The 24,647-nt window shown below is 44.0% G+C and overlaps 1 protein-coding gene across 1 annotated transcript in view; it reads left to right on the forward strand.

Annotated features, from left to right (window-relative positions):
- Window positions 1-499: 499 nt before the first annotated feature.
- The window catches only part of C14H16orf71 (chromosome 14 C16orf71 homolog), an 88,250-nt gene continuing 64,102 nt past the window's right edge, over window positions 500-24,647 (forward strand). The window contains exons 1-6 of the mRNA XM_030958418.1: window positions 500-611; window positions 973-1,056; window positions 3,130-3,483; window positions 5,310-5,469; window positions 19,400-19,591; window positions 22,416-22,571. Of these exons, the coding sequence (XP_030814278.1) occupies window positions 505-611; window positions 973-1,056; window positions 3,130-3,483; window positions 5,310-5,469; window positions 19,400-19,591; window positions 22,416-22,571 (1,053 nt within the window). The 5' untranslated portion in view covers window positions 500-504. The remainder of the gene's footprint in view (window positions 612-972; window positions 1,057-3,129; window positions 3,484-5,309; window positions 5,470-19,399; window positions 19,592-22,415; window positions 22,572-24,647) is intronic.

The following is a 24,647-nucleotide window of genomic DNA, read 5'->3' on the forward strand; positions in this document are numbered from 1 at the left end:
TCAATGGTGGCAGCACAGAGGAGATAACAAGTGAAAGAGTAGAGGGGAAGGTGGGAAATACCCTCATTGCCAGAGCAGGGAGAGCCACTAGGATGATTTGCACTTTGTATGCCTGGGAAGATAAAATGGAATTGCCAGAAGAGGCAGAGAGGAAAGGGGAACTTGGTCTTACACTGAGATGTTAAAAGTTGTGATCTCTCTGGTGCCTGCTTTTGTTCTCCAGAACAATTTGGTGGTGTCACATTTTGAGAACTAAATATCCCTTTTCATCCTGCCTGTGAGCTGTGCTCCTGGGGGAAGCTGAATCCTTGAATTCTGATTGCAGGCAGAAGCAGAGTTGGAATCTGTGTGGTAGCCAACCACAGAGCTCCTTTCTCAGTCCAGTTTTGATCCTAAGGCTCTCCCTGCAGGATTCCTTGGTGGATAAGGCAGAGGATGTGCTGAGATGTGTTTTCTGTGTGTAGGGGTGTTGCCTTGCTGTCATCCCCACCAAGTTCTCTGAGGATGGGCAGGATGAGTTTCCAGGACCTGCCAAAACGTGCAACTGTGTACATAGATTTGAGAGATGCTGAGCCACCAAAGCCAGTGACAGTCCCTGAAGAGGAACAAAGGTAAATCCTGGCTTTATTGGGAGTGAGAAATAAGTAATAAAAAGTGAGAAACTTAAACCTTTCTGAATCTCATGCTTGTGAAATGTAACTTTAAAAATGTTCTTTCACACCTCTGTCATAAGGAGAAACCTTGTTAGTTAATAAACAGCTACTAGATAATAAACAGGTAAACATTTTGTTCTAGTTGCTTGAATATTTGAATTTTCTTTTCGCAAGAGTAATATGTGAAGGACTCTCCAGAGATCTTCCCTGGAGGTATCTCTCCCTTTTTCCTCATTTTCTAAATTTGCATATTAGAAATGACTAAGAGCCAACACTCAGCTAGAACAGGGTTAATTAATGTGGTCTGATTGTTTCACAGTGCAAGTGACAGCTCCTCCTCCTCCTCCTCTGAAGAAGAGGAAGAAGAGACTGTGACAATTCAGGATGAAGCAGAAAGGAGAATGTAAGATTCCTTATCAGGACTGTTTTCTAAGCGATATGATGTTCATTTTTTCTGAAACGAAAATAATTGCCCTAACAATGATCAGAGTGAAAGTTTGTGTACTTAAATATTGTCATTCCTGGTCTTCACAGCAAAAAAAAAAAAAGCCCAGTAATGGAAGTGCTCCAGTGTGGCCCCAGGAGGTCACTCTTTTCCTGTTTTCCTGTTGCATGGTAAAGCTACCAAAGGTAGAGAGTTGTTGATCCTTAAGGCAATATTTGCATCTGTGCAGCTGCTTGGGACAGCTCAAAACACAGCCAGAGGTGCCCTGGGGACTGGAAAATGTGAGTTTTTCTCCAGCCCTGTGTGAGTGACACCAGAACTGTGTTTGACAAGACTCAGAACCAAACTTTGGAAATGTTGTAGGGAGTTGAGTCAGACAAACCTTTATTTTTATAAATAATAAAAGAGGCTAGAATGGATAGATATTTAAAGAGAATATTGACTACATTGTATTTGCAGGGACCCTCCCAATTCTCCTTAATTGGAGAGGAAAGGGGAGAGAGTGGGATGGGTGGAATCCTAAAGTGTGAACTCCTCAACATGCACAGATGTCAACCTTTTCTTGCCAAACTCCTGGATTCATATCCATAGGTTATTAGACATTTGTTTAATGTGAAGCAGAGGTGTCAGATTTAACCATCCTCCTGCACTCATGCTCTGGGTTCCATTTGGAATTCTGCAGCCTGCAAGTTCACAGCAGGGCAGGGGACAAACAGAACACGTGCCAGCCACCTACACTTCTTCTAATGGTGTGGAAGAAGAGGTGATTTGACAAACAATGAGCCCAACAATGAGCCAAACAAAAAGCCCAAACAATGTAATTTAGAACATCTAACCCAAAACCAGTGAAAGGCAGGGACAAGGGGGTGCTTGAGGAACTCTCCATGGCACTGACACAACTTCAGCAGTTCCATCAATGTAAATCTGCAGTGATGGAGAGCAGAGCTTGGATTTTGATTCACCTTAATGTTGCTAAAGAGCATGCACAAATGTAATGCCTGGCAAATGCTGCTCAGTTTTGGTTGTAAATAAGAAATGCTCTTGGTCTCAGCAGGGCAGGATTCTGATCTCATTCATGAGGGGACTATCCAGTTTCATTTTTATCTGGAACAAATTATTAAACATTATTCTGTGCATGTAGATTATGTCAGGACAGGACATTCCACTACCACAGTAATGTGCTTGCTGAAAGTTTAGCAGTCTCATTGAGGAAATTAAGCCAAGCATTCAAAAACTGTAATAATTATTAGAAAAACTTTTCATCTGTGTGTATTTGAACCCCAGCCCCTGGATCCAAACGGGACAAATGCCAACCATACATTTGTTCAGGGCTGTTCTGGTAGGTGTTTGTGTTGTGCCTGAATGCAGAAGAGATAAATAAATTGCCAGGAAGATCAATTCTGTGTTCTGGCTCTGCTTGTGTCACCTGAGTGCTGATGCTATGTGGTATTTTCGGGGTCCCCTGTCGTGGGGAGGAAAGATGAATCTGACTCCATGTTCTTAGAAGGCTAATTTATTATTATATTATATTATATTATATTATATTTTATTATATTATATTATATTATATTATATTATATTATATTATAGAATGCTGTACTAAACTATACTAAAGAATAGAGAAAAGATACATATAGAAGGCTTAACAAGATACTAATTAAAAACTTGTGACTCTCTCCTCAGAGTCCAACACAACCTGACTGTGATTGGTCATTAAGTCAAAACAATTCACATGTTGGCTAAACAATCTCCAAACTACATTCCAAAGCAGCAAAACACAGGAGAAGCAAATGAGATAATATTGTTTTTCTTTTTCTCTGAGGCTTCTCAGCTTCCCAGGAGAAGAAATCCTGGTGAAGGGATTTTTCCAGAAAATATGACAGTGACATTGCTACTGTCACCCCCAGTTATTTCTCCTGTAGATGCCCAGTCCTTGTTTTGAGCTCTCATCATATGTGAAGTTCCTCAGAGATTGAGTTTATTCCTATAATGCTTTATCTTGATGAAATCAGGTTTTTATTTCCTTTGCAGGAGGAATTGCTCAGGGAAGAGCCTGTTACTGCAACGACTCCGAGCAGCCCGTAAGGAGGCCTTGGAGCTTCTTCATAAAACGTCTGTTCCAGCTGAGAAACTGCATCCAGAAAGGCTGGAAGACACAGCTTCCTCTAATAAAAGTCAAAACCAATCTTGTAAAGTGAGGCAAGAGACAAATGAGGTGGTTCCCAGGAAACTGATGAGATTGGAACCAGGCAAGGAAAGTCCCCCCTTTTCAAGCTGTGGGGGTGATGGAGCTGACACAGAGAAAGAGAACAAAATGGAAGCTGAGAAGATTCCAAGTGCAGGAAATGCTCCAGTGTGTCCTCTAATTACAGCAGAATTGCCAAGGTATCCCACAGGGAAAATAATCAGAGGGTTTGGATGTGGCTTCTCTAATTGTCCAGGATTAAAGAAAATTGCTTACCTGGGCTGTGAGCTGGAGCAAGAGGGTGTCTGGATTTGTTACCTGGCAAGAACAACAGTCCTGGCAGCTACTCTTGGAAGGTTTAGAGGCAGCCTCAGTGGGGCCTGGCATTAGATGAGCTGTGGCATTTCTGACATTGGAAATGGAGCCTTTTTCTATAGCTTTTATTCTACAGAAGAGGAGGATAACACAGTATTGATCTCCTTTAGGAACAACAGCACTGAGGTTTCCTAAGCACAGCTTCCTAGAAAATAGGTCTGGAAGGGTCAGTCTCCCTGTGCCAATAAAGAGTGAGGTAAAACCTAATATCTCCTGGCAGATCTTTATAGAACTTGGTCTTGAAATCCTCAATGGTGAGGATTCCTTGACTCCTAGGTAGTACATTTTGCTTTTAATTATCCCTAGAGTTGTAAAGCTTTTCATTAAGTCTAATTTAAATTATTCCCTCTCCAATTTAAGCTTATTTTTTTTGTGTTCCCAGAAGGGATGGAAAATGGTTTATTCTGTGTCTCAGTTTAAAACACCTTTTACAAACTGGAAGATGTATCAGTCTTTTAATTTTTTTTCTTCCAAACAAAGGAATTCTGACTCTTTGCCAACAAGAAAAGTGCAAGATCTTGGAGTTACAAAGTACACCCGTGAGGAATGCCACAGGAATATCTTGGAAAGCTTTGAAAAATAGAAATAAGAGTGATATAAGTGAGGAAATTGCAGAATTATTTGGGCCTCTACCTCCCTGGGCTTAGTTAAATGTAGTGTATTCTGCAGAGGGTCTAATTTCAAAGTGAAATCAGGTGGTTGCCTTGTGCACCTGCCCAACTGTTTGGGAGAGCTCCGTTATGCTGCCTTTTCAAAGGTTATATCCTGCTATTTTCAGAGTGAAATTTAACATTCTGACTTTGACATATGAGCCCTGGAAAGAATCAGGATCTGCCTGCTCTGGAGACTGTTACTGTGTCAGAGTTAAACACTTGCCTGCCCTGCCACTTAGACACCTCAGCTCCTGTGTACCTGCTTGAAATGGCAGGTGGTTGGTTGCAGGGTTTTTTCCCTCTGGAATTCCTGACATTAAGCTCATTGCTTCCATCAGGAATACTAAACTGCATTTTGATTACCTCTTAACCTGAGATGGCAGCCCATGGCCAGGCAAGAATGTGGGTTATTTATTGTCTCTGAGTGATAACTCAGTGATTTTCACTGATTTCAGTTTTCTCTGTTGCTGTTCTAATTATTGCTGGGGCATCTGGGGCTGGAAGAATTCAGAAGAAATTGAACTTTGTGTTTGCCATGGAAGTGGCAGATGAAATCTCTCTGTGGGCATCCAGGTGTAGAAAGATGGGAGTTCTTGGGGTCAGGGGAACTTTATCTCTGCCATATCCTGTAGCAAATAGGAAAGGAAATGGGTCTAGACTGGAAGTCTTGGTGTGGAGATGGGAAGGGACGCCTCACAAACACATCTGTGCTTAAAGGAGTTTGCATCTCCACATAGATCATCACCACTTACCAGAAGTTTGATCTCTGCTCCTTTTCTTTAAGGTGTTTTTCTTCTTAGAGAGATGATTTCATCCACTGACAAGTTCTTTTGTCCCCCCACAAACAGCAGAATTGCTCTCTAAATCTATTTTAGCCTTTCATGTCATGATTCCCCCTCAAGTGCATGGTGTAAATAAAAGAAAAAAAAGAAGTGCAACCAGATGAACAAGTGGCTTTTTTCCCCCCAAGTGAAAAGCTTAATCTGTGTATTTTCCAGGAGAGAAGGAATTGACAGAGAGCTATCCCAAAAGGAAGAGGAGATGAAGGAGAGGCAGAGGAGATGCAGATTGCAGGAGCAGCTGGAGCAGTGGCAGCCTCAGCACTCGGTGTGGGGGAAGCAGCCCATGGCAGAGAACACCCCGCTCCTGTTCCACAGGGTCAGTGCCTCAGGGTGGGCTGGGCCTGGCAGGGTCCTGGTTGGAAAAGCCAGGTGTCTGCTAAGGAAGGCAGGAGCCTCCCCTGAAATGGAAAATGTAAACCCCCTCCCTCTGAATTACTGTAATTTTGAAATTAAGGGGCTCTCAGGCAAACATATGGGAATAGGAATAACAGTTCTTTACTAGGAAAACGAAAAATGAATACAAATGCAATAGTACAAAAAAAAAACCACTGCCAGAGTCAGACCATGCCCTGCCCCCTGTGTGTCAGGGGGTGGCACAGCCCCATCCCATGGGGGCTCAGCCCTCCTGCAGGGCCAGCTGTGCTGCTGCTGGAGCAGGGATCCTGCACAAGGGGGGAGTTTTCCTCTGCAGCTCCAGGGCTGCTGCAGATGGGCCTGGGCTCCCTCTGGCAATGCAGGGCAGCAGAAAGCTGCTCCTCTGGGAATGCAGTGGGCAAAGGCTGCTGTGCTGCTCCAGGCTCAGATTGGATCCAGGTAGGAATGCTTGGCTCCTCCCCTGGGCGCAGCATCTCCCCATGGGATGCTGGAATTGGATCAGCCCTGCAGGGACACTCAGTGGCCATGGACAGCAGAGATCTCCTGGAGGGAGGGTTGGCTGTGGGAGAGATAAAGAAAATGGCCCAATGAACAGAGGATAACTGCCCCAGCTCTGACAGATGGGAACAGAACAACAGCCCCAGCCTAAGACACAGGGGCTCCCTGCCAGTGGCAGCTGAGAGCAAAATGTCATTTTTATTGCATTGCTTCAAATCTGTTTGTGATGGAGCACCATTAGTGGAGGAGAGGAGCAGCCCTACAGCTCTTCTCTCACACTAAGGGAGGAGAATTCCCCACTTTCCTGTGCAGGGAGAGCTCCCCAAGCATCTGCCCTCCAGTTCTGACCTGGCAGGGCTTGCTGGAATCAGTGGCTCAGTGTCATCTACTTCACAGCAGCCAGAGTCTCCCACATGATTTTTAATAACTTTTCCTAAAAAAGTGAAATATTTTTACTGTCTCTGCTGTGTCCTGTTGTCTGCCCCCAGCAGCTTTATAGTTCAATTTTGTGGGTTGGTTTTGAGGATTGTGGATTTAATAATAGATTTTACTCCTGGTTAAGGGGGTATGAAATGATCCTGATTTTAGCTAAGGCCTAACTATGGCTTGGAGGACAAGGCTGTTGTTACTCCTCAGAAGATTTGTCTCTGTCCCTGCCCTCAGCAGAGGGCTTGGAATGAGATGAGCTCCAGGATCACTCCCAACCCGTTCCATGATTCTGTGGCAAGCAGTCCTGCTTCATCCATGCACTGATTTTGCTGAACACAAGGCCAGGTGAGAAGGTCAGAGGAGGTGAGAAACTGCAGAACCACCACGAATCCACTATAATGATTTCTCTGGGCTAATGCCAATAACAAAGCTCTTTTGTCAATACGAAAGTTGAAAGACTTCACAGCCCTAGATTTGGGGCTGGACCATTTAGGTTTGTTTTGTAAATTGATTGCTGTGGTTGTGGAGATTTGAAAGCTCATTTTATTTAGCACTGGATTAGTCAGTGAGGAGGAGTAAAGGACTAAAAAGCTCCCAGCTGAGTTTCCCTCTGCCAGCCTGCTTTGACAAGGAGAACACAGCACCCATAGCTCTGCTTTGGAGTGTAAAAGTTGTGGATCCTTTGGATTTGCTCCTCCCTGGCTGTTGGCAGGTGCCACCCACTTCCAGTTAGCCTTGATTAAGATGCAGACACTCTCTTGCTCCTCAGAAATCCACGTGGGCCTTGTTCTCTCCTTCCTGACAGTGCACCAGACAATGCAGAATTACCCTGTGTTTGGTCATTTCCCACATCTGCTGTGCTGATGCCAATAAAATGAGGATGGCCTTGGTGATGTGCTTTGTCTGGAGCAGAGCTCAGGGTGGATCTGTGCTGGAACTGCAGCTGTAAATGTTCCCCTGAGGGATGGGATGATGTTCCAGTTGTGGCAGCAGGGAAAGGAACATTTCCCACCAGCCCAGGCTCCTGCTGCCTGTGCAAACTGCTCCAGTGCCCAGAAAGAGGGACAGGGACTTGTTACAGGCAAGAGAGGACACAGGGCAGGGTTAAGGTGAGATTTTGGGAACAAATTCATCCCTGTGAGGGTGGGGAGGCCCCTGGATCCCTGGCAGTGTCCAAGGCCAGGCTGGAGCAGTCTGGGATGGCAGGGGGTGGAATGAGAGGATCTTTATGGTCCTTCCCACCCAACCCATTCCATGATCCCAAATTGAGTGCCAGCCTGTGCCAGGGGACCTGCCTGACCTCCCAAGGCACCAATGGTAACAGGAAATCAGCACAACCCATAATAACCATGTTGTCTGGGCAACTCTGCTCTTGGTTCTTATTCAGAAATATTCATTATTAAAATTAAGACTAAAAAATGTATCAACATCATCTATCAAATACAGCAATCCTTTATAAGATTACTTGAAATCTGCTTTGATAGCAGCACTTTTTCCCTTTGAATCTGGATAGGGTTTTATTTTCTTTCTTTTTTTATGAACACAGAAAATTTTGACTGTTTTGACATTTAAAACTAAGAGCCCTTGTAATTTGGCAGCTATGTCTCAGTGAAAATATCTAATATCTATATATAAACACATATATTCAAAGAACAATCCCCAGTGTTTGACAGAGTAGCACACTTGCAAATTTGTTTTGTAAGTCCTTTGTTTTGGCAGTGATAGATGTTCAGATCTGGAACACTTGTCACAGTTTCCAGACTTCTTCTGACCATTTATAATGTACATAAATAATTGAATTGAATAATAATCAGAGGGAAAGTTTAGAAACTCTGCAATTACTGTAGCTGAGGTGCTGGGAAAGACTGGCAAAGGAAATTTAAAAAGCTGCATTAGGGTTACATTAGAGTTCTTGTCTAAAATGTAAAAGCAGATTTAATGTGCTGTCTCCTTTTTCTTAACCCAGTTCAGTCAAACTCTGTCCTCAGCTTCACTCTGAGAGTCAGGGTTGGGGAGAGGGAACTTGAGAGACTGAGAATTCACTTCCAGGGGCACTTCAGGGGCTGAGATCCAGTGGATTTTCAAGACATGCAGGTGCCAATTCCCTGGGAAATCAGTGGGTTCTTGCTAAGAATTCTGCCTGTCAGGTCCATGTCTGGAGGTGTCTGAATACTTGGGCAATCTGGCTCACCTCTTGGTTTTAAAAATAATGCAGAGAAGAACCTGTTTTTTTAATGCTGTGTTTTGGGTTCATTTGTTTGGGGTCTTTTGGGGTTTTTTTTTTGTTTGTTTGTTTTTTCCTTCTCTGCCCCACCCAAACTTCTGGTGAAATTTAAGACTGGTGTGAGTTGATCTCTTCTGAAATTGGGCCCCAACCACATTTTAACCTTTGAATCTGGTTCAGAACTGATGGAAGCACCTGGAGTTCTGTGAAGGCCAGCAGAGTGGTGGTGAGATCCTTGCTGTAGGGTCAGGCTGAATTAGGAGTTAGAGGAACAGCACAGGGTTTCCTTCATTATGTGAGCAGTGTTATTGATGAGGGAGACAGAAGGAATGCTCACAGGATGTAAAGCAGTTAAATGGAGGATGTAAAATGAAATGGGTTTCATCTGTCACTTCATTCATCTTGCTTGTTATGATCAGTAACTTGGTGCTGGTGTTGTTTTCTGTCACATTCCCATTAGGTGGCATCCAGATAATGGTGGTAACTTTTGCCACATCAGAGCTGAGTTTTGTGTCAGGAGCAGCACAAGCAGGTTATTCTAAGGATACCACAGGATCCCAGACTGGGATGGGAAGGGAGCTTAAATCCCATCCTGTTCCACCCCCTTCCACTATCCCAGGCTGGCCTTGGACACTTCCAGGGATCCAGGGGCAGCCTGTGCCAGGCCCTCCCCACCCTCACAGGGAAGAATTTGTCCCCAGTATCCCATTCATCCCTGCCCTCTGGCAGTGGGAAGACAAAGCAGGATGTGCAGCTGAGAGCAAGGCAGGCAGGGCAGTCCTTGCCAGCAGGGAGGGCAGTGCCACAGTCCCAAAGGAGCAGCAGAGCAGCTCAGTGAGGGTGGCCAGATGGCAAATGTGTGGGAATGAGGAAGAGCAAGATGAAGGGCAGAAAGCCAAGGCAGGGGCAAGACCCAGGGGCAGCCCAGTGATCACCCAGGGGGTCTGGAGAGATAGAACAGGGCTGAGCGGGAGCCACAAAGTCAGAGAAGAGGCAGTGCAAGTGAGGGGGTGAGGCCAGGCAGAGGTAGAGCTGCTCTGCAGCTTGTCCAGGACCAAGGGAAATGTCTCAGCTTCCCCGGGCTCCTTTTACAGCAACCCCATGTGAGGTGAAACACCTGAGCTTGTGTCAGACCTGGCCTTGAACACTGCAGCCAACCCCCTGCATGGCCCATCCAGCCCTGGCATTCATTTCACACAGAACAACTAGAATTTAGCTTGTACTTATCTCTTTTATTATTGGAAAAAATGTAGTGTTTTCAGCAGGGCTTCAGCTTGATTCTGCATTTATTGCTTTATCATGATATGGCAGAACAGGATAATGTTGTTGGAGAGCTATTAGGAGCCACCTTGTAACCAGCCCCTCATAAAAACAGTTTTATCTCCCTTACACAGCCAGGGTGGTTGGGAAATGAATGTGTTGACTCACACTGAAGCATCTCATTTTTCTTGGCATGCACAATCACTTGGGCTAACCTTGTATTAGTAATTATATTACCATGATCCTCATCTCATTGCAGCTTAGCCTTACACAACAGAAACATCCAGGCACAACAGAGTCATTCTACCTTAACAAATAGATGATGTGGGTACTTTCCTTTCCATCTTGTAAACACAGGCTCCATCACCTTTTTGTCAAAATCAGCAGGTTCTTTATGTTAACACCCCGTTGACTCAGCTCACTGGTGTCAGGGAGAATTCTCAACCACAAGATGTTCCACTTGTATTGCAACAAAATTAATTCTTTATAGAACTTGTTTTGAAATCTTCAATGGTGAGGATTCTTTGACTCCCAGGTAGTACATGTTGCTGTTTAATTACCCTTAGAGTTGTAAAGCTTTTCATTAAGTCTAATTGAAATTATTCTCTCTCCAATTTAAGCTTATTTTTGTTTTCTTCCCAGAAGGAATGGAAAATGGTTTATTCTGTGTCTCAGTGTTTTAAAATCTCAGTGTTTTTACAAACTGGAAGATAAAATTACCAATATATCATGGTCAAATCCTTCCTTGCCCTTTGATGGCCTTGTTCTCTCTTTGATCCTGTATTTCTTCAGGGGAAAATCCCTGACAAAATCCATATTTACCATCCAGAGTGGTGCTGAAGTGCTGGACATTCTTCTACTGGGACAGTTACCCTGCATCAGCATGGTCTGCCTGAAAGTAGGGATTGATTTCCAAAACTTGTAAAGTATTTTTAGTTCAGTTACTGGCCCCAGAAGTTATTTTTAAGTAGGAGGTGCCTTGATCTCAATTTGTCAGTGAAATGCTTTTGATTCTTTACCTGTCTTCCTTAAATAGGTGCCTGTGATTGCCATTGCTGTTCCATGGGTGTTTTGATCTTTTTGAGGTGATGGTGCTGACATCAGCATTGGAAATTGCCCTTTTCTTCCCTCTCTGGGTTGTTCAAGGACATTGTGGATCCTGGGATCCCAACCCAGCTCTTCACCTGCTGGGCCAGGGCGCTTGGGCACCTCCCCAGCTCCTCTGGAGCTGCCCACATGACTGCACTGAGATGATGGCCTCAGCACTATTTAAAAATACACCACTTTTATTGCTGGGTGGAAAATGGATAAAGGAAAAGGACTGTAAGAAAGTCAAATTAATGTCTGCACTTAAAGAATGGACAAAAGCCTGATCAACCACTCATGAAGGAATAGGTTTTGTGCCACTTCCTTACAGAAATGCCAATTTATCCCCCAAAATGTGGTGCAGTACATATATTTGAGAAGCTGAGGAAACCTATAAAATCTTTTTATGATTATAATGATTCTGTTACACAGTAGTTGAATTTTTGTATATCTGCATTACTCCAAAGGTGATCCTGGTAATATAAATCACCTGTGATCAAATGTTTTCATTGACCCTGGGCCAAAGCAACTGCATCTGTGTGCATATAATTACAACAGCATTTAGCCCTTACTGTTATTTTAATAAAGCTTTAAAAAACCCCATTAATTGTAAAAATCATCAAATATTTCCTACAGTAATGTTTTTCAGACACCAGAGCTGAGTTTGGGGTTTGCCTGGCTCCAGGTGCTTTCCCTGTTGGGCTGATGCCAAGGCTGTGGCCAGCAGTGCTGTGCCCAACAGCCACCAGATGGCCCCTGAATTCCTCCTTTTTTTTTTTTCCTGCCAGGCATTTAATGAGTTCCTGAAACGAGATTAAAATCTCTTGTACTTAATGAACCCTCTGCCTCGACTCAAGAAAGGCTTAAAAATAAACTAAGGCAATTAGAGATGGAGTTAAACTTAGCACACAGAGACAGGAGGCCAAGATTCCTGTTTGTGCCACCAGCCCAGCACACAGCATTTGGAATAGATGGAAGATCCCAAGGAAATGTTTTTCTAGCATGGGTGGCTGGCACAGAGCCTGTCTTTCTGGCCTCCTCTTCATCTTCCCACATGGTGCCAGGGAAAGCAAACGGGGGGATTGCTGGCACAGCACTTTGCTGGAGTAGCTGCTTCCTGCTGTCCCTGGCTGTGGGCGCAAATCCCAGGAGCTGAGGCTCAGCGTGGCACAGATCTGACCTGAGGATCTGCCTTAAGAGGCAAGCAGAGGGTCCAGGCCTTGCCTGTCTGTGTTACAAACACCTCCCTCCACACAGGAGGAGTTGGATCTCTGTGGATGTGTTTACAAAAAGACTGGATGGTTTATTTGATGGTTTAGTGGAGCTGTTAGAGCATGGCTTGGTCTCAATGATCTTTCTGTCTCTTCCAACCTGGTCATTCTGTGAATTCATCCTGTGAATTCTGTGTTCCCAGAGTCAGGAATGTTATGGAGGTGCCCAGGCACTCTTAGGGCAGGTTGTACTTCCCATCCTCTGTGGAGGGATAGAAGTTAAGAAAATAAAGAAAATGAAGATAGTGCAGAAGGTAATCTCACACCTGAGGAGTTGCAGCTGTACTAATCACCAAAGATTAGGAACAGGCCTGCTCTTAATAGGCCACAGCTGTGTCCAATAAGAAGAAGAGTGCCACAAAAGAGTGGGTTAGAGGAGAGAGTTGGAGTTTGTTGGCTGTGCTGTGAAGAAGAAGAGGGAGTCAGTGCTGCAAGGAGATGCCCATGAGAAATCACCAAGAAGGTATGGAAATACCAAGGAGGTATGCAATAAGATGACAACAATCCTCATGGCTCCTCTCCCCATTTCAGCTCACACCACCAGAGCAGGTCCAAGAGCCACACAGTAAAGCTGCTTTCATAACCTTTGGCTGCTTTAAGAGGGTTTCCAGCCAAATTGTTGTAGAAATGCTCAGAACCAGGAAATTCACCTGTGCTGAATGCAACAGGGTCACCAAAAAGCCGTGGAGACCCTTCCATGTGAACCTGGAGAGGCACTCTGATGGCTCCCAGGGGCTCCCATGTTTGTGCTTTTTCCAGCTGTGGAAGGAATTGAAGAGCCAGAGATTCACAAAGCAATGAGATCTTGCAGTGCTGTTTCTCTGACTGCAGTTTGGAAAGGCCCCAGGATAATGTGAGATATTTAATCCTTTATAGTCCTCGGCATATCTTGGAAGTGATTAAAATGAGTTCAGGCTTATTCCTCAATACACTGCTGCCTGAGTTTGACAGATGGGAACATTGGTTGCTGTTGCTTAAGGGAAAGGTTAATACAAGGAAAAGGAGCACAGTTTCCAGGATTCCATGCATGAGCTTGCTGCCCGTAGAGGTCCTGAATACTCCTCCATTCACATTAGCAGGATGATCACATTAAACTTCAAGACAATAATGTAAAATGTCCACGAGCCAAATTCTATTTCTTATCCCAGAGAGGGCAGGAGGACACAAAACTGTATCTGGGCTTTTTGTCTCCTCAGGTCCTGCAATGTGCCAGGCTGCCCTGGGTTTGCAGTGGCTCTGAACAAGTGCCAGTCACGTTTAATTACACAGAGAAACAAATACTTTCTGCTGTGATTCTCTCTTGGAATCAAAATAGAATTCCCAACTCCTGGCCTTACCTCAGGGCTGTGATCACTGATGCTATTTGTAGATGAAAGGAGGCTGAACCTGCCCCTCTGTTGTTCCAAGGGGATGTACAGGCTTGTCTGTTAAAGGAACTGCAGGATTTAAATTACACTCCTGGTTTCCCTCATGCCTTCTTGTTCAGCATTGACTTGGGCTGGGCTCCTGTTCCAAATCTCAGCACACAGGGAGATAAGCTTGGTCACAACTTGTAAACACATTATTCCACAAATACTCATTATGGGGCATTATTCTCAGTGGTGGGGAATGGAATTCCGGGCTTTATCTGAGATTATGGAGTGGAAGAATCGTGCAGTTATTTTTATTTGGCAAACACAGAGCTCTGCCCAGCTCAGTGCCGAGCACCTGGAGTTCCCACCAGCTTCAGGGAGCACTGTAAGCACTTAGCAGTTCTCAGGATCACCCAGCCCCAAACTCACAGGTCTGAAGATTTGTCTGGAGGGTGTTTTATAGCTGGAGGGAAGAGCACAGAGCCTGTGACAAACTGGATACAATCCATTTTAATTGGAAGCTGACAGTCTGTAGAATAAACCACTTTAGCTCTGCTAAAAACTTCCTGATAAAGCATCTGAGCAGAGTTTCTTCTCCCAGACCCTTTATTATTCTTTATTTCTTTGGGGATTTCCATAGACAATCAGGGGAAATGATAAATAAAAAAGATAAATAGATGGGAAGAAAAAATGAGGCTTTCTCCAAGGTGATAAATATGTGGTGAATCATAGAACCAATCCCAAATGGTTTGAGTTGGAAGGGACCTTAAGGATTCTCTTGTTCCACCCCCCTGGGAATCTCCTGTAGTATTCAAACACAGCCATTCCTATAGGATTTAAACCCATCTTGGAGAACGTGCCAAATGCCAGCCTAGATTTCAGATGGCTGAGGAGCAAGTCCATGCTCTGTCCCAGCAATTCCAGATGAGCAGGTGCAATTCCCTTCCCTGGGAGGGTCTGGAAGTGCTGGCACATCTCATGTGTGAGGCAGGCTGGAATCCTTTGAAGAACAAGTGGAAGATGCAGATGGGATCATGCTGAGGGGGCAGAGAGGCCACAACACTTTCAGGATTAGGAAGGGGAACAGAGGTTAATTTTGAAAGTTTGTTGATTATCTTACACTCTTCCTCTTCAGAGCACTTTACAGAGTCTTGATAATTAATCCAGCTAGACAGGGACCAGGATAAGGAAATATTATCCTCACTTTACAGTTCCACAGAGAAATCCTTCATTCCAGAGCCAGGACTGAGGCACAAGCTCCCCATTCCCAGTCTTGTGCTCACATGAAATGTGTAAGTAATTAAACTTCCTTTACTCATTTCAGCTGCTTCTCATTAACCAGGAGTATAAACTCATTAGAGGAGGAACTTTTTGTTACATGTGCTCAGAACACCAGCACAATGAGGCTGGGAATCCTTCTGAGCCTCTCCAAGTGTTACTGGAGTGTAAACACCAATCATGGAAAAGGCACTTCTCATTTTTAATGATTATGGCTTGGAAAGCAAACAAACGCAAATAAGGCTCAGTGTTGCTTTGGTTTAAATTTTAATGCATTTCTCAGGTCAGTGCTTACCTGAGCTGAGCCTTTTAAAGAAAATTTTCCTACTTCTAAAAATAAAGAAGAAATTATATGTAAAAAAAAAAAAACAAAACAAAAACTGTTTGTTACAGGTTATTTGAATGGATTTTTTAATTTGTTGAATTTGGACCAAAAATATTTTGATCCTGTGTTATCCACAGCATCTCCCTGCTAACAAATGCTATGGGCCAGATTTATCCACATCTTTGATAGATGAGCCATTAACTCCAGTGAAGCAGCTGAGAATTCCCTTAGTGCAGTTAAGAGGTTTTATTCTTCATACCCAAGACTAAGAATAATTGTCCAGAGCAAGAAAACTGTCAGCAAAGACATTTTGTTTATTATTATATTTTTAACTTAAATTCTCATGATCTGGAGTGCCCTAAGTGAATTGAAAACTATGGAGATCAGAGCAAATAATGCTCCATTACACAGCTCCCTGAATCCCTGCAGCCTCCCTTGGCAGAGTTATCTGCTTTGGAGCACCATAATTCCTCCATTTGAGCAATCTGAGCCTCATCCACATCAGAAATGTCAATGCCATCTTGCCCCCATCGTGTTTTTCAGATCCATAACCTCAGCATGATGCTCAGAGAGGCAGTGGTGGCCACAGAGTGACTCTGCTACAGAAATGCATTTACAAAAAGACCATTCAGACCATTAAACATCAGTTGTACTCTCCTTTTTGTCAGGAAAAGTCAACTTCCTAATTCCAGAGTGTTCTGCCAGTTGCATGCAGGAACTGCAGAGCCTCTCCTCATTCTCACCCCTTTCTCCCACTTTGCAGTGATAAAGCAGTTTTTTGAATGGTTTCAGGGTTTATTCCACACTTTAACGTGGAGTTTCAAATCATCTAACAGATGGCATTGTCATCATTTTTCCTTCCCCACAGAATGAAAATGAACAAACACTTGACATTTCCAATATGTCTTCATCTAATGCAGGAATTTTTAGAAGCCGTGGAATAGTGATAATCTGCTTTGCTTTAGATGGCCAGAATTGTTAAATGTGTCCTAAAAATCCTGCATTTCCCACGTGTCTGTGTGGAAAATGGGGATATAACCACACAATCATCATGGTTATGTCCTGTACCAGGAGCTCTGAACAGGGCAGAGCAGAACATGGAATGCCAGAGCAGCTGTGCAATGAGAGGGGAAGGTTCATTAGAGAAATGAGCTGAGCTGCTCCAGCACTTAGAAATCAGCTCACATTTACAAACCCACAGCAGATGCATCCTTTGGCAAAAGAGTTCTGCAGTCAGTAATTTGCCATTCATCAGGGATTGCCTCTTAAATCTGGGATCCAAGCTAAGGTGCAGATGACATAGGGGGGATAAATTTAGACAGGGCTGAAAACAATTATTTTGATTAAACCTCCAGCCAATGAGAGTGACAGTATTGCTGTTCCTCCCCTTGCCCCTCACTCACCCCTCTGTGGTGAAGGAGGAGATTTTGTGAGTTTAACCTCTCTTCCTTTCCAAGCAGAGGATGTTTGGATGGAGCTTTTGCTGCTGCAGGGTCTGTCCAGTGCAGTAGGGAGGGTATTTGGATGGAACATGCTGCCTTGCTTCCACATTAGTGTTGGAAAAGGTGCTGGGAGGGAAATATTGAGGTTTTACTTACCTCAAAGGGAGAGATTGTGTCTATTAAAGTAAAAAATTGGTTTTTCCTTGGCCTATCCTGCCGCTGGGGCATCTCCTGGGACTGGATGAGTTGATTCTGCTGGGAAATCTTTGTGAAGTTCTTGCCTGGCTCCTAAAGTTGGTCATTCCAGCCTCTCACAGCTCTGGCATTAATGTTTCCCAGTCTTTGAAACTCTTTGTCCAATCTAACATGGATGTGTAGGAAGAGTAATGCTAACTACTCTTTTAAAAAACATCAACAAAGCATCATTTAACCACTCTGAGCTGTTTTATTAGAAATAAAATGATCTTAATCTTGGCTGGCAATCTTGTGCCCACCAGGCCTTGGCTTGCTGTTATCATAAACAGCTCTGGTTTAAAATAATAATAATATGGAGGTAAATTTCAACTTTTTAAAATGAGTTTTTAATGAATAGTAGCTTCCTTTGGGATTATCATGGATATTTCACCGTGGTTGCTGCTCCTCCTTGCACTGGTGTTATGTGAGAGTTAAAAAGGCCAGAGCTGGGGATGGAGGAGGGTTGGGAAACTGAGCTGAAGGGCTGGAACTTGTAATGACATAAACTATAATTGCAAAATAAAATAGCAAGAATTTGGGAATAGGAAATTTTATCTTATTTACTCTTTGGTAATTGTTGGCACTTGACTGCAATCAGCTGCAAGCCTATCTCTGAGTGACAGCACAATTCCAGCCAGAGCGACCAAAAATAGCCCAGCATTTCAGTAATTTTAGGCTTTTTATAACCTAATACTTCACCAATAAAAGCCAGTGTAACGTGGGCAGATTGAACTCTCTTCTGCAGACTGGGGTAAACTGGGCAGTGCTGTGGGAAGCCATACCCTGAAAGCACCACTTGTATCTTTCTTCAGCTGTTCTTGCCCAGAATGAAACTGGATTAACTCATTTTTTGTTCATTAGTCTTAATATTTGAGAAGTTATTCAAGCTCTACACTTAGATTCTTGTTGGGGTGAGGAGGTTGGCAGAGGGAGGAGAGGGAAGGTCCAACCTTCACCAGAACTTCAGTCAGAAAGAACCTTAATGAGTAAATTTATCTGATTTTGGTCAGAAAACCACTGGGCCAAGGAAGTTTGGAATAGTTGGAGATTTCCTGCTGAAACATTACTTACAGATCCTGTTTATGTCATCAGCTCTTAAATTGATCCCCACACCCTTGCTGAGGGAGGAGGAAGAATCCTTTCTCCAGCACAGGGTATAGCAGAAGGTCATTTTTCCCTCATGATCCCAGAGTTTATCCCAAGGTCTCTTCCTCAGGGGATTTCAGTGGAGGAGTCAAAGCCCTGAGGAATTCTGTTGGCACCCCAGGACTGCAGTACCATGAATTAATACAAATCTGCAGCATCACACATGTTTTCATGGCTATTTTGCCTTTATTGCTAATTAACAGTTTTATTTTGTATCAAAACACTGGGTGACACAGTAGAGCTGCTTTAGTTTGAGTCCTTATTAAACCATTTTAAGAAGTTGTCTGTTTTGAGGACCAGCACAAAAGTCAAGCTACATTAACTTGTCAAGTGGATTAGTTGTGAAACACACTTTTGGACATTTTAATTCAGAATTAAAGTGACTGTAATTGGATTTAGCTTACTTTGCTTTCAGAGTAAATTCAGGTAAATCAAATTAAGGTTCATTCAGTGTAGAGGTGTGGGCAGAAATCCTCATTATGGGCTACATGGAGCAACTGAAAACATGAGGCCAGGTTGGATGGGGCTTGGAGCAGCCTGGTGCAGTGGAAGTTGTCCCTGCCTGTGGAAGGGGGTGGAAGAAAATGACTTTTAAGGCCCCTTCCAAGCCAGACCTTTCCATGATTCTGTGATGGTAACTATTGAGGAGCAGTACTGGAGAATCTTTGGCATTTTAGGGACTTTTTGGTTAATTTACCAAAGAATGTCATGGGAAGCAAGCTGAATAGAAAGAAGACAGCCAATAATTACAGCTGCAGCATCTGTGAGAAGACAAAAAACTGCAAGTCCAGAGTTCAAGCCTGAAGTTGTGTCTTGAACAGTTATCTTAAAGGAGAGGGAATTTGTATCCTAAATAACCAACTATCAATGCTGAAGTAAAGAAAGGAGGTGAGTTCCCTTAACTGTGACCTCATCTCTGAAATTAGGGATGTTAGGTGAAGCAGAAAATAATGAGTTTTCACACTATCAGGTTTGTTTGAGGGCTTTTCAGTGATTAAAAAAAAAACCCCAAACACTGAGTCTTGAATACAGAATAAATTCAATCACACTTTTCCAGCTGTGACAGTGTAACCTTCCATTCACCAGGCAGTGTGTGACTAAAAGAGGACCCAGGTGACAGCTGTCCAAGAAAACCTGCAGTGCTCAGGCAGGTGTCACTGATGGAACAACCTGGCTTTTATGGCTCATTCTCCCTCTTTGATAAATGCTCTCTGGGTGTTAAATGCCCCTCCTGTGATGGCAATGAATATAATTAATTCCTGATGATGAATACACTTCCAGTAATCCAAATGACTTTCATTTTCATACTATTTTTTTTTTGGACAGGAAGCCTCTTTTTTGCCAGCTATTGCCACGTTGCCTGGATCCTGCAGTGTGAAAAAGGAGGTGCTGCTGCTGACCATTTGGCTGGCAAGTTGTGGCCAAGTGGCCACGGATCAGTGTGAGGGGCAGGTGCCTGACAAGGTGCTGGGAGCAGCCAACATCTACCAGGCCCTCGTGACGTGGCTGCTGTCCCTGGTGAGTGCAGTGACCTGCCACTAAAGGCTCTGGGTGATGAGGGCTGTGTTTGGACCTCCACTGAATGCATAACCACTCTTGAAATCTCCTTTTTTCCACCCAACAGCTACAAAACAGTGGCTGAACAAAGTGGAAATTGAGTTTTAATTCACCTCAGGGTCTGTAAATAAAAGTCTCGCTGGACTCGGTGGAGCTGGGTTGTGTGTGGAGTTTCTGAAGAAGTGAAAGATTGTTGAGCAGGATTTCCAGTTGTTGAAAGTGACTGCTGGCTGTTAGGCTTTGTCCTTGGCAGTGGACACAGGTTCCTGGTTTTCACTGTTCTAGATAAGAACAGACCCTTCCTGATGGTCAAGAGTGCTGTGAACAAGTGAGGGGCTCCTTAATTGTCCTTTGGTTCACATGTTTTTCTCCTCTAAAGAAACCACCCCATCCTCTCTCCTTCCCATCCATATCACTCTTTATTCCCTAGGGAAAACTGTGTATTTTTCCTCCCCAGTATATATTTTTCCTTCCCACCCTGCTCAGTGGCCTTATTCCTTTCCCTGGGGAAAACTCTGGGATACCAATACTGATCCACGCAGTCAAGGTAGATTTCACCCTGAGCAGCCAGGCTTTTAAATCACTTAAACTCCACTTAAATACAATTAATTGTTAATGATGTTCGTGCTTGCATTAAAACATTGCTATCATTCTTTAGTGTTAGTCCAGTGCTAATGAAAATTGCCACTGGAACAGCCCTGCATCCTGAATTTTCCTTTCAGACTCCTTAGCTTGTGACCAGCTGCAGTGTGAGCTCTCTTCCTTTGTGTTATTACCATTTAAAAAACCACAACTGAGCTCTGCCTTGTAGCAATTCTCTCTGAGCCTGAAAGGGTTCCTCAGCTTCCCGGGCTGTGTCACTCTGCTGGGTGTAGGCTCAGATGTTCAGATGGATTTTGTGCCCAAGAAAAACTGAGGTAAAATCCACCAGTTTATTCTACACAGGCTCTGCAATGGCTGTTGGATAGCAATGAAGAAGTTTGCTTTTCTTTCACTGAAAGAATTGAATGTGGCAGTGTTTGCAGGGGTCCCAGGACCAGGGAAGAGATGACAATGTTGACTCCATGTTTCAGAAGGCTGGTTTATTATTTTATGATATATATTTTTAAAATTATACTAAAAGAATAGAAGAAAGGATTTCATCAGAAAGCTAGCAAACAAAGGAAGAAAAATGGAATGATAACAAAATCTTGTGACTGACCGAGACAGTCTGGACAGCTGGACTGTGATTGGCCATTAATGAGAAACAACCACATGAGACCAATCACAGATGCACCTGTTGCATTCCACAGCAGCAGATAATCAATGTTTACCTTTTGTTCCTGAGGCCTCTCAGCTTCTCAGGAGAAAAAATCCTAAGGAAAGGATTTCTCATAAAACATTTCTGTGACCATTGGAAATGTTGAGACATTTTTAGACCAAATTCTCATCTGATAATCCATGCAATTCCATGGACTGGCTTGTGTAAATCAGCATTTCCTTGCTGATTCCATTGGAGGTGTGCTGGATGCTGCCAGCTGGGAGCAGTGGTCCCCTGGATGGTGCAGAATTCCCCATGGGAATCCAGTGTTCAGAGCTGTGGAGGACTTGGTGCTGGTGTTTTGAATGATCCAGCTGAGCTGTTTGAAAATCCAGCCTGGCCCTGTGTTAGAAACATGTTTTTAAAGGCCTTTATCTCCCTGTAAATGCAGTAAATAGAGCTGATAATGCACCTAGAGACTGGTGGTGGTATAAACCAGGAGAACAAGACTTGGAGTTTCTGTATCCACCAGAGCCCTGGGAGGGAATTACAGCCCTGTAGCTGAGACTTGCCTTTCTCTCCATCCAGAGCATGTTCTGGATCAGATACCTCTGCTTTTCCTTTCTCCTGGCTTTGCTGATTCCCTGTGTCTGGCTTTCCCAGAGTTTTCTGCCCCTTTTCACCAGCTGCCATGGACAATTGGCAGCATCCCAGTGCCTTCCCAGGCTGTTTCAGGTGTCTCTCCTCTCTCTTTTCTAATTTATGATCAAGATTTCAATGTGTTCTGCATGTTAAAGTGGATTATGTTTTATTTAAATTTGAGCAACCTAAAGAGCCAGGGCATAGTCTGTCCCACTGGAACCTTCTCCCTGGATCTAAACTGATATTCACAATAATAATTCATGTCTTGGGGTTGCAGAAATCACTTTTCACCCTTTTTGCTTTAAATCAGATCTATAAACTGGAAAATAGAATGTTTGCCTCCCACACACATGTGCACAAAAATCCATGAAAAAGAAATCACCTCAGCCCAACTAAAAGGGGATTCACACTCTGGGGATTGCTGGGGTTTGGGCTGTCAGTTTGGGTTCTTAGGGAAGCCTGCAGCAGCCCCTTGGCATGGATCATCCCTTTGCATTGATCTGTAGCTGGGATTGGATTGATCTCAGTGTCACTGATCAAGGCACACACGGTGCTGCTGTGACAGGAACATTCTGGGCAGCCTTGGCAGGGGCTCTGTGCTCACCCCTGCTGGAGCAGGGAAATAATGTGAATTCCTGCTTCCACACAGTGAAACTGGTGGAAGTCAGAGCTTGCAAGTCCTCATTGTGAAAATAAATCCTATGGCTTATCAAAAGCAATGTGTTATTCCTATTTAATTTGGTCTTTATTGATTTTTCTACTGGCTAAACCACAGCTAATCTACTAATCAAAGCAGAGTTCTCCCTGGCTTGTTGTGGGGCTCTACTCAAAAGCAACAGAGCAAGATAAAGGGTTTTTTTTCAGTCCATCTAAAAATGGAATTGTGTTCCAATGGATTTCCAGGTGCCTCCTGTGAAGAGGAAGGATGGTCCCAAAGCTCCATTTGAGGTGGTGGGGCTGCAGCAGGCCTGGACAGAGGAAGGCTTGGCCCTCTACGCCTGCCTGGTGGCACCAGAGGAACCTTCAGCCCAGAGCTGCCCCCAGAGCCACGAGGCATCAGTGAGTAGCAGCATTTACAGCTGGTAGTTGTGCAAGCAGTGCTCTGCACTGAGCACCAGGCTGGATGTGCCAGTTCAAGCTGCAATCCCAGCAGGGTAGGACAGAGCAGTGGAAGAGCTGCCCAGACTGGGATGGGGAACAGCCCAATGCTATGGAACTGAGGGGTTGCTTTTACAGCTGATTGCCAACCCAAGCTGTCCTCACTTGTGCTGCAGTCAGGTTATGGCATTTAACTGTGATGGAGTGAATTTTAACATCTACATTGTCTCACCCTTCACGTGAGACATGAGAAAATAGAATAAAAATTTTTAAATGCCTCTCAGTTGCCCCATCTCTGAGTCAGAAAAGGGCATAATCCAACAATGCTGCTTTTAGGTTATGTGCAGACCAGAAACCAGCTCTCCGTGGCATCATTTTTGTCAATTGTTCATTAGCTGTAACCTCACACTGCAGAAACTGAGCTGCATTTGGAGGAGGCACATCTTTTGGCACCTATTCTGGTTTTTCCTCCTTTATTTTAACCATGTGAAGAGTGTGGCACAGGAAGAGGAATTATTTTTATTTGACTGCCAGGAGCTGAGGCCTGGAAGCAGGACATGAGCCTGTGCCCTCAGTTTTGGTGGGCCCCAGAGCCTGAGCTGTGCAATAAAACTGGCAGGTCTTGCACAAATGCTGGGATTGGCACATGTGATGTAAAACATGATATGAACTGTGAGCACCTGTGATGTAAAACATGATAATGAGCTCCTGTCCTGAACACAAAGCTGTGAAATTGCAGCTCTGGGCTCTGCTGTGTTGGTTCTGTCCTTCACAGAGCTGATTTGATACAGGCTCAAGCATCTTGTACCTATTTCTTTTTTGGAGACAGCTTTTTAGGTAGTATTGCTACTTTTGCCTGGTTTTACCTGAGCAATGTGGCCAGGTGGATGTGGGGAGCAGCAATCCCTGTGTCCCCCAAATCTGAGAGCCACTTGCTTGAATAACTGTCCTGTGGCTGAGGAACCCTGGAGGTGCTGCCCTGTGCTCTGCTGAGGCTCCTGAGTTCCTCTCAGGTGGCTCAAAGCAACTTCTGTGGCTTCAGTGGATTTTCTACTCTGGTTTTGCCTGTTTCATCCCCAGATCTCTGTGTTATACCTGCTGGCCACACCATGGGGAGCCTAAATGGATCAGGATGTGTGAACATGGTTTTAAAACACATTTCAGCATCCCCTTCACTTGCAGCTGCCTCCTGGAAGCAGCAAAAATTGAATTTCCCATGTTGTATCACAAAACCTGGAGTTTCACAGCTGTGGCTCCAGTGCTCCTGAAAATAAATAATGGATGCTGGCAGCAAATGTCATGATTAAAACACTACCAAAAAACCCCAGCCCAAAACAATGAGCAGCTTTTCCACTAGTGATTGAGCAGAGGCTGAAGAGGCCAGGCTCTGCTGGGCTGGACAAGGACTTGCTGTTGGCAACTGAAGTCAACCAGAATGTAATAAATAATAAAAGATACACAGATGACAGTGGTCAGTAATTAAGAAATTGATGGCTCAGAGCCCCCTTTGGGGGCTGGAAATGGACTCTGGGCTCTACACATTAGTATTAAAATATCATTTGTCATCATGGTTAACATTTACAGATATTTGGTCTTTTTTGTATAATCCAAAAAAGGTAGCTTAAGGTCTTCCTAAATTCTTATAAATTCTCCCTAAATTCTTATATGAATTCAAGGTGTTTCCTCTGTGGAGCAAAGGGAATGGAGGGACAGAGCCTGACCTGCTCTCTGCTGATTCCAGCTGAGGGCTTGGCCAAAGCACCAAAATTATTGAGCACTGATTATGCTCAAAATATTTCCCCAGGGTTACAGAACAGAATGAACTTTTGGAGCTGTGGGCTCAGGCTGCCCTTAGTGTTTGGTTGGAGCTGGGAAGGGTTAAATCAAACCTGGTGGAACAAACTGTGCAGTTTTTCCAGTCCTTCTCATGGAATCACAGAATGGTTTGGATTGGAAGGGACCATTCAAGGCCATCCAGTCCAAATCCCTGCAAGAAGCTGGGACACCTAATGTGAGAAAGAAATGAATTTGTAGAGA

The sequence above is a fragment of the Camarhynchus parvulus genome, chromosome 14 (assembly GCF_901933205.1).
Source record: "Camarhynchus parvulus chromosome 14, STF_HiC, whole genome shotgun sequence".
In the NCBI taxonomy this organism is placed as follows: domain Eukaryota; kingdom Metazoa; phylum Chordata; class Aves; order Passeriformes; family Thraupidae; genus Camarhynchus; species Camarhynchus parvulus.